This window comes from Amphiura filiformis, chromosome 18 (genome assembly GCF_039555335.1).
Source record: "Amphiura filiformis chromosome 18, Afil_fr2py, whole genome shotgun sequence".
NCBI lineage: Eukaryota > Metazoa > Echinodermata > Ophiuroidea > Amphilepidida > Amphiuridae > Amphiura > Amphiura filiformis.
In genome coordinates, this window is record NC_092645.1 from 42,574,466 (window position 1) to 42,585,091 (window position 10,626).

The window sequence follows — 10,626 nt, forward strand, 5'->3', positions numbered from 1 at the left end:
TTAATGTAAAAGAGTGAAAATCACACCAACAAAGTGAAAATCACTCCTAAAAGAGAGAAAATCACTCCTAAAGGATTGGAACCCACTTTTTCAAGGTATGGTATAAAGGGACATTACTCTTTTTCGAGTAGTGTCCCTTATAATCATACCTTGAAAGAGTGATTAGGAGTGATTTTCACTCTTCACCCTTTTGGAGAGTGAGTTTTTCACCTTTAACATTAAGAGAGTAAGAGTCACTCTTCTTCTTCCAATTTATTATACAGCTGTCATCAAAGATTTTACAGAGAATGTTATAGCATAATGAAAAAGTTCCCCTGCTGGTCAGTTGGTACTGTTTTAGTTTGTTTTTATTTGGTCATAATGAAATAGTCACTGCATCATGAGAAATTTCCCTGGAAGTTTCGAATCATTATAAATTTAATATATACGCCATAAATACTTCCCAGACTAATTATGTCAAGATCAATTACATTTCTTTTGAATGGTATTGAATCCAAACAGTTTCACTCTAGAATGGACCATTCCATTTGAAATCCATACTCCCCCTGTTGAATATATTTAGTAGAATTGGGTAACTTCCATTTGAAATACTCACTCCACTTGTGGAAGATATAAATAAAGCTATAAACAGAGTGAGTATGGGTGTCAAAATAACCAAAGTCAGTTCCATTTGAAAAACATACTCCATCTGTGGAAGACTGTTTTTAAATCTCCCACAGGCATATGGTAGATTTTAAATGAAATAACCCAATATAGCATGGCCATGGCATATTGGGACAAAGAAAGCGAAAGTTTTCATGGTTTTTGCATCTGCATCCAGTTTTGATATCTGATGCAAAGTTGAGATATAAATATTGAGCTATTCTAGTTGAAATCCATACACCCCTGTCCACGACATGTCCTTAATCTCCCACCCAGTGGATGTAGATTTCAAATGGAGTCACTCATTCACTGGTAACCCTATTATAAATTCACACCCTGTGTGGAAGATTAATGGACATGGATTTCAACTGGAATATCCCATCGAAAGTGAAATTTATGAGAGAAGACACATCTAGTAATAACGAATTATGATACAATATATTCTGCGCCAATAAAGTATCCTTATACTTGGAAAAATAATCACAATTTCCAAACTGAACAATATTGAGGTAAATTTGTTTTCTTAATAGATCTAATCCTGCACATTATGACACCACATTGAATCCAATGTGACTTCAAGAAGCAAATGTACAAGCATTTGATTAGACGAAGGTCCAGTTTTAAAAGTGACAAACTGGCCTATTCAAAACTCCACAGACTAGACATCTGGTTTGAGAGTGGTGAATGGCTAATTTATGCGTTTGGCTTTAATTTAAAACAAAAGGAACAAAAGAAAACTGAAACAAAAGAACTGACAAATAAAATGAAAGTTATGAAAAGTACAGAGAAGTAAAAACTGAAATAAAAACTGCTTTAAATAACGCTTCATTGAAGAAACTGTGTTGTCTGTTGCGCTTGTTGGAATCTTTTTGCGCCTTATAGGCCAGTTTGTCACTTTTAAAACGGGACCTTTGTCTATTCAATTGCTTGTAACTTTACTTCTGGAGGTCACATTGGATTCAATGTGCTGTCATAATGTGCAGGATTAGATAGTACATCTATTAAAAAAAACAAATTTACCCCAATATTGTTCAATTTTGAAATTGTGATTATTTTTCCAAGTGTAAGGATACTTTATTGGCGCAGTATACTTCCAACAATAGTACAAGGAATTAAATTTGTATTAAAAACTGGTGACTCAATTTGAAATCCACACTCCCTATGTGGAAGATTTAAAGACATTGTATCATAAGGGGTAGGCCTATAATATGGATGTCAACTGGAATATCCCATCGAAAGTGAAATTTATGAGAGAAGATACATCTAGGTACGAATTATAATACAATATATATCCAACAATACTACAAGGAAATTTGTATTAAATACAGGTAATTCCATTTGAAATTCACACTCCCTGTGTGGAAGATTAAAGGTCATGTCTCATAAGGGGTGTAAGGATTTCAACTGAAATATCCAATTGAAAGTGATCATTATGAAATAAGATACAGTATGAATTGTGAAACAATATTTTACTTCCAATGATTACAAGGAAGTTGTGTTGCACACCCATCAAAAAACAGAAAGTTGATGAGAGCATGGGAAACTCTTTTGAACATAAGGAAAGGGGATCATTTATTTGCTTACATTACAATAATATTTTGCAATATTAATTTCTCTGAATATCACGTGCAGTAATTTATCCTGTTTTATAATCTTATCAGTGCTATTCTAAACGACAATATAAAATATAATAGACTAGTAATTTGATGAGGCCATGAGAAATATTTTGGACAAAACAATCCGGATTTATTACTGTAAAACAAGAACTCATCTTTTTGTGACAATTTAAATTCACGAATCTTCATCCTCTTGCTATGTAAAACCATTATAAATGAACTATTTAGCGGCAATTTGATTTAGCGATTGAACATGTTGAAGGTGCTAGCAAAATTAAATTGCTAGCAAAATTAAGTTGTTTTACAGTATTAGAAATTGTTTACCTAAAGGCCTTCATAAATCCGGGGGGCACTCCAACTTTGGAGGTGACGCGTATGTAGGGCTGTTAAGACCCCCTTTTCAGCATCGCTGTCACCCAAAGACCCCATATTTTTTACAAACACATGCTCTGTCACCCAAAGACCCCATATTTTTCCATTTGATCTGTCACCCAAAGACCCTTACAAGTTCAATTTCAACAGCAACTTTCAATTATCACTGATTTCGTTACTTATTTTGAAAAAACAATGAACTTTGAAGCCATTTAGAACTAGAAATTCGATTTTCGAGGTTTTTGTGGCGCTGTTTCGGCTCTCACCCAAAGATTCCATTTAAAAAAAAGGTCATGTTATCACCCAATGACCCCATATTTTTTACATTTTGCTCTCACCGAATGCCAAAAATCATGCTCTCACCCAATGACCCCATATTTTTTACATTTTGCTCTCACCGAATGCCCCTTAGTGCGAAAGTGCCAGCCCTACACCTATCCATTTCATATTGCAGTGCCCTCCCCCCGGGTCATAAATATGTGCAATATTAATTTCTATGAATATCATGTGCAGTAATTTACCCTTTTTACAGTCACATCAGTAGGCCTACTGTTCTTTTGAAGCCTCTAATATAATGTGAAATACTGTGGAATTCCATCTACAAGCATATGCCTCTAAATGAGTGGGTTTTTAATTAACATAAATGTTCTTCTTGTCAAAACCAATTAATTGGTTTTGACAAGAAGAACAAGAAGAACATTATGTTAATTGTATCACACAAACCTGATGAATTTCTTCAAGAAATATGAGTGGGTTTTTATTTCGAAAGAGACGAAAGACAGACGCCCTCCACAAAAACATAACCACCTGTGTCAGTAATATAGTTGCTCAAACTCCAAATAATGTTTTTGTGGAGGGTGTCTCTCTTTGGGCCTCGTCAAAAATAATTTAGAGCATGTTCAGAGGCATGTTTTAAGTGTAAAATTCTAGTTGTAGTTACTGAATATACTGTTATTACTAAATAGTGTTTTTTACGGGTTGTCACAAAAAAGTGGGCCCAAAGGAATATGGTGCTTTAAGGGGGTACTACACCCCTCAATAAATTTGTGACTATTTTTGCATTTTTCTTAAAAACTAATAACACACTGGTTTCCAAATTTATGTATATCATAGGGGCAAGGAATCCAATTACTACACTGGAATTTCAGTGACCCAATACCCCGGGGGGTTCTTCCTGGTTGAAGGTATACGGGGATGTGCCACGGTTTTGGGGTACCTTTTCAGCGATTTTGGTATATCGATAGGTAGGTTTTCAGTGGATACCAATGCGCCCTTTGGGCAAAAATGCCATTAATGACCCAATTATGGCAAATTTGGGTGCTTTTTCTTGAAAATTGGTATACTGATGGGTAGCAAAAACAGCAAAAAGTAGGTATAGAGAAAGTCAGCATCCGAAAGTCTGCGTGGCACACCCCCGTACAAATTTTTTTGAAGACCCCCCCCCCCGGGCCCAAGACAAGCTGTTTGATACTTATGATAGAAAATGAGGTACCGCTAGGATGTAGGCCTACCTCATTTCCTATCATATTTACTGAACCGTTTGTCTTGAGTCATTGAAATTTCAGTGTAGTCATTGGATTCCTTGCCCCAATAATATACATAACTTTTGTTACCAGTGTGTTATTAATTTTTGAGAAAAATGCAAAAATAGTCACAAATTTACCACAGGGGTGTAGTACCCCCTTAATGCAATTAAAATAGTTTGTTTTATAGATGCTCACTTTGTTGGTACACCCAGTACTGGATAACATTTTGTTAGTTTTACAGCATTTATGTATTTTTACAGCAAAATATACAGACATATAATTATTATATGCTCTTAGATTAGCTAGACAAGATTCTACTGTAAACTTTTCTATACAGTCACATGAACGAGCTGCTGTGTGCATCACTAACCAAAAATGACGGATGCAGTTATTTGTTTTGAAGCCATCCACGTTTTACAAACAAGCCATTATTTTCTGAAAAGGCAACATTTTGACTTGGAATGGAAGTCCAGGACCTTCTCTTACAGGCCTCAACGTGCATGAAATTAAGTGTCAAATTATGTGTGAACCAGTCATGAGTTGAAGGTGTTTTTTAACCAGGATAACTCCCAAAATAACAATATCCAAGTTCTGTGCGAAATCATTAGTGATTGCCAACTGAAGAGATTCAAAGTATTCTCCAGAGTTCTTCCACCTACTTCAGCTCTTCACTCGGGGTTTTTTTTTGTTAGAGATGTGCCTCTGAGAATCTGCAAGTGGACTCATATTTATACCAGTTTTCCATGAACGTTGATCCATTTTCATACCCGAGGCCCAGATTTTGGGTCAAATTTAACACCAGTTAAGTAGGTCGAATTCTATACACACAGAGCTCTTCTCTAATTCTGTGGGTCTACCTCAATTTAGGCTATGTGATATTGGGGTATTTTTTCAATTTTTTTTTAGAAAATTGCACATTTTTATACCAAAATACCTAGAAATAAGACCCATAATTATTTGTGGCACATCACTGTATGGTCATTTGTACCAATCGCCCCTCCCCAGGGTCTTCAGCTTAGGCACTCAAATCTCATCGATACAGTTTCTTTGTCTTTCTACTCTTGCTGTAGTATCAGCAGAAAGCAGAAACATTCCAAAATAAGTCCCCGTACCCTGGTCTGCTACATATCGATCTGTAAAGCGGCCTGAATGCTGTAGCGGGCGCACTCCAACCAGGTCATTGGTGGACAGGTAAAAGATGCCACCAGCGTAGCCAGAATCATCTGGAGAAAGGGTTTTACCATTGCCATATCTGGCCGACCTATTGATAGAAAAAATAATGGAATAGGACTCTTGGTTAACATGATGTGGTTAGTGCGAAAGTATTTAGTGACCCTATTTATTAAAATTTCCCGGCCGAGCCCCCATATTGTGACACCATGCATGTCAAAATTGTGTCGCACTTCCCAACATTATCCTGTGTAATATTGGACCCCATGTTGATATGGGGTGTAGCTCCCTCGCTATACTCATAACGAATGTGTCTACTTACGGTATTTGCCATTGTGTGCTGGTCAGAAGTGTCAGGTTCTTTCCACGCCCACAATTCAGCCTCTTGACAACCTCGTGGCCAATTTTATACCCTTCTCTATCTTGGCAAGAAACTTGACTGTAGATAAAATAGTAACCCGGCTGAACTATCTCCACATATTTGTTGTGTATAAATGGGAGGAATGAGATTGAGAGGTCCTGGAATTTTTCTTCGTCTCCCGTGTGCCAACTGAACCATTCTTCTGTGGAATAAAATTAACAGAAATCGCCTCAAATTATGGCATAGTTCGGTGGTCCCTATTCAACAATAGATTAAATGTTGACCTTAAGTTGGGCATGGAGTATGATGCAACCATAGTAAGATTAATCAGAATTTTTGGTTTTGTCTGCGTAAAACATCATCATTTCAACCGTTCATTACCGAGTTATTTAACTGCACAGCAAAATACACAGTGCTGGAGTTTAGATTTACCGTTGCAATGGTTGCAACTGATGACGCTTAAATGCTATGTTTTACGATTAACTTTTTTTTTCAAAATCAAAAGAGAGTAAGTAGATAGACACACAAACACAAGCGGGAATCGGAACAGCCAGCCCGTAAGTCCGATGGGTTATTAGTCCGACAACGGTTAAAGTTAGGGTTTAAGCATTAGGGTTAGGGTCAGATCATCAGAATTTAATAAGAGTCAGGGTTATGTCTAGGGTCGGGTTTAGGATTAGGGCTTTGGTTGTAAGATAGGGTTAGTTTAGGGTTAGGGTAAGGATTAGAGTTTGAACTGAAAGTTATTGGGTTTTTTTGGACTATCGACCTGAAGAGAACCACATCTTTTACACTAACTCACCTTTGGTAACTCTCTCTGAGGTAATGCCAGTCACATGAATAAATGGATGCGCGTCATCAGTACCTAGCATCTGTGTATTTATAAGATATAACACGAAATCAATATTAGTGAAAAGGAACTGCATGGGAAAGGAGGGGTGGGTACGGGCGTAACCAGAACGGTGAGGCAAGCCTTAGCAACAGATCAGTTTTTATTGTTGTTGTTGTTGTTGTTGTTTGGGGGGGGGGGGGGAACCCTCTTAAGGGTAGACAGGTATTGTTGGTAGAAGCAACGAAAAAAAACCCGATTTTCATTATCTAAATCAATATATTATTGAAATAATAACACTTTGATGTTTACAAAAGTTCATCTACAAATCATATACTTTGAAAACTTGCTTGATTTATTGTTATTAATGAGTCATGTACGTTTTACAAAACTGTTGTTGTTTCAGCCCTCTTTACAACATAACTCAAGAACCAAAAGACCTACAAAAGTATCTGTGATATTTGAATTCTACACATTCGCTATGAAATGATTAATGCAATTTTTCCCAAAGCTCGCTACCATTCGTAAGATGCTATGAACAACTAAATCGCAACAGTTTAAAATAGTTGCTAACCTTAACATCTCCTTATTCTCTTATTTCATTTTCACTTATGCTTGGGGTTGACCCCTCGGTGCCCCTGGACTTCGTCCACCCTGTCCAACCGCTTGCTATGCCCCTGCATGTTTTACCCCTGGAAGCCCAGAGGGGGTTCTCCGTGGTTGAAGGTATACGGGGATGTGACATCACGGTTTGGACCTTTCCAGCGATTTTGGTATATGGGTGGGGTTTTAGTGGAAACCAATGCGCACAATTTGGGCAAAAGTACCCCTAGTAAAAGCGCCCAATTAGGGCAAATTTGGGTGTTTTGGGTGAAATGATATACTGATGGTGCCAAAAACAGGCAAAAGTATAGGCATATAGAGCAAGTTATCATTCGAAAGTCTGCGTGGCGCATCCTCGTACAAAATGTTTTGAAGACAACACCCCCCTGGATCTGGAAGTTATACCTTGCCCCAGCTTCCCTCAGAAACAAACCCTTCACTACTGCGTGCATACACTAGGATCCACAACATTCTCATCTATTAGTGCACAGTTCTTTAACCCCAATACATTTGTACATGAATTGAATGACCTTTGAAAATTTGGGTACAAAAACTCATTCTCTGCAACATGAGGTCAAATGTTGCACTCTGATTGTTTAAGTGCGGTTATTGAACTATGTCACTGGGATGAGGCTATTGTAGTCCATAGTGATATCTGCAACTTACATTTGGTACATATCCAGAGTCGTTGCCCATATCTGTTGCTTGGATGCTTCGTCTGTTACGCGGCTTGTCTGGAAACTGTCCCCGGCTCCATGGCCATGAACCATCATGTGGACCGGGCCTTTGATCTCTGTTTGGATAAGAGTTTGGACGCTCCTCTTCTGATTCGTCCCTGGCGTCGGCCTATGTGCAAAACAATAGAAATTAATTAATCTAAGGCCTAAAAAAATTGTTTGATTGGCGTAACATGAAAACAAATATTAGTAGGCCTATAGGTAGAATCGGGATCTTTTTTTTTTTTTGGCAAATAAAAAGAAAAAAGTTAGTGTCGGGCACGGTTTCTGGACCCAAGTGTTAAGAGCAAAATAGTAGGCTATAGGCCCTACATCTACAACTGATTTGTTGGGAGTGGCCAGTGGTCTTTCCTTGCTCTTCTTCATTCTGTTTTCTAGTTTTCTCTTCATTCATGTTTAGGCCTGGCCTACAGTTTATCTATAAGCTTTGAAGCTTGGCTTGAGCATTTTGCTTGAGCCTGGTACCATCAGGACCCAAGTGTGTGTCCACCCGGAATGACTGGTTAAACAAACAAACGTACCCCACTAAATCCCGTACAGCTCGGAGTCCGAGCTGTAGGGGAAAGTGGGGTAATCCCGGGCACCTTTCGTTAAGGCTATACACAGGTACAAGATTAAATAAAGTTCATCAGTGAAAATCATATCAATGCAAAGTAGGAGTAATGTTCTAACTAGTAACCAGTTTTTAATAACTCACATCTATATTTAATAAGTTATAATGATAAAACAAAATGGTAAAAAATGATGGGGTAATGCCGGACACGGGGTAATCCCGGACACAATGATCGTTGCAAAGAGGGAAAGTGGAGTAGGATGATAATCCCCTAGAAAGAATTAGGTACTTCTGTTACCTCTAGCATACAACTATGGGGGCTGTTGTTGTTGTCTATATTTTTCTGTTACCTCTAGCATACAACTATGGGGGCTGTTGTTGTGAACTTGTTGTCTATATTTTCGAAATAACAAGTGTCCGGCATTACCCCATCTGATAAGTATAGAGACGCATGTGTGTCCGGGATTACACCTCTCGGTCCCGATTTAATTTTTCAGTGCTTGTTCTACTAATCCATTTTTTAATAAGATACCAAAATTCACACATCCAGCTAACAATCAAGTATCAAACATAATTTGCATCCATACTTCATCTGGATGTGTCCCTTGTCGCATTAACTGTCACCCAGCTAATAAATCACTTTTCAGGTAAAAAGTCAAAAATTACAATTTCTGTTTTTTCGTAATTTTCACAAAGAAAGACGAGACCCAAAGCGCTGGTAGTAGTACACGTGAGGTACACCTTGAGGTATCTAATACCCTATGTTAGTATAATAGTGCCCCCCTTCTCCGTTCAGCTGCAATCGATGTGTCCGGGATTCCCCACAAGTCCCGCATTACCCCACTTTCCCCTACCTATATGCACCTACATCTATATATTACCTTACACTCTTATAGTAAATGGTTCCAAGCAGAACCTTAAAAGGTTTTTGAGCCTTTTTGTGTTGTCCTTTATAATGTACGTTGAACCTAAAAGCTCCTAAATGAGTCTATGAAGAACCAAAAAGGGTCTTGGAAACACCAGAATGAAACATTTTAGACCTGAAAAGGTTCTGTAAACGCCAGAACCATTTGGGTGCTTTCTAATGTTCAAGAACCCTTTTCTCGCGGGGTTCTATAATATTACGATAAGAACCTTTTTAGCGGTAAGCCACGAAACTTTTTAACGGTATATGTGTTTCAGTGTTACATAGATCTATTCTGACTTCGTGCTTCCAACGTCGAAAACAAGGTTCGCTATGTCGAATAGGAATTTTTAGATTTGCTATGAAGAATTCTACCTGAATCTTAACGTGCCCCGGCGACGGAAGCGGGAGGGCGGATGGGCCACGCCACGCCCCCTCCTAATTCTTTCCATTCTGGCTTAAGATTTGGCCATTTTTAGCCCCAAATTAAGGTGCAAATTTTTGCGCGCTTCGCGCGTATTAATTCCACTTTCCCACAATATTTCAACAGTTAATTAGCTCAAAATATGGTCTGAACGACGGTTATAGGATTAGGGATTTGGGTAAGGACAGGAAAAATGCGCGATGCGCAAAAAACGCCGAAATGTGCGTATTTTGGGGGAGAAAAATCACGCATGTTGGTAAAAAAAATGCGAAAATTGCGCAAATCGCGAATTAGGATTGGGTTAGGGTTAGGGTTTGGTATTATGCGGCCATACGACTACCGCACCCTCCCGGCTCCGATCACTGCACCCTGCGTACGGGCCTGACCCGTTATCAGTAGACCTACCTGTTGTATTGCCAGCTGGATTCTTGCTTCCAATATGCCGACTCTGACTTCAAGGCAATCTATCATGGTACGATGATGATACAACAAATATGAAATGGTTATTATACAGCCCAGAAAGACCACATAATGCAAGATGGAAAGCACGATCTTTTGACATGGTGAATCGTCAACAGGTAACCTCGATTTGTAATACAATTTATCTCTTTTCCTTTCCCATGCATCCTTTTTACTTTCCTTGGCTTCATCAATCAGTAGATGATGCGGATGGGGATAGCGTCCTGCTTTTGGAGTCAGGCTCATCTCCAATGACGTCATTCTTAACCACACTTTTTAATGATCTAACGAATATATGACAATTTGGGTTTTAAAACTGTTTTCCGTGCAGAAACCACCTTCAATCCTTGATGATACTAGTTTTAAGATAATGTATTTCGAATCTGTGAGATACCACTCTCATCAGCGCCTGTTCTCAACTGCATGATAG

The 10,626-nt window shown here is 38.4% G+C and overlaps 1 protein-coding gene across 1 annotated transcript; it reads right to left on the minus strand.

The window, feature by feature from the left end:
- Nucleotides 1-211: 211 nt before the first annotated feature.
- On the minus strand, nucleotides 212-10,626 carry LOC140138690 (uncharacterized). The gene is made up of 5 exons (XM_072160439.1): nucleotides 10,143-10,626; nucleotides 7,786-7,965; nucleotides 6,490-6,559; nucleotides 5,649-5,889; nucleotides 212-5,417 (listed from the first exon to the last, which is right to left on the minus strand). The coding sequence occupies exons 1-5, from the start codon at nucleotides 10,455-10,457 to the stop codon at nucleotides 5,180-5,182; spliced, it is 1,044 nt and encodes a 347-aa protein (XP_072016540.1). The 5' UTR covers nucleotides 10,458-10,626; the 3' UTR covers nucleotides 212-5,179.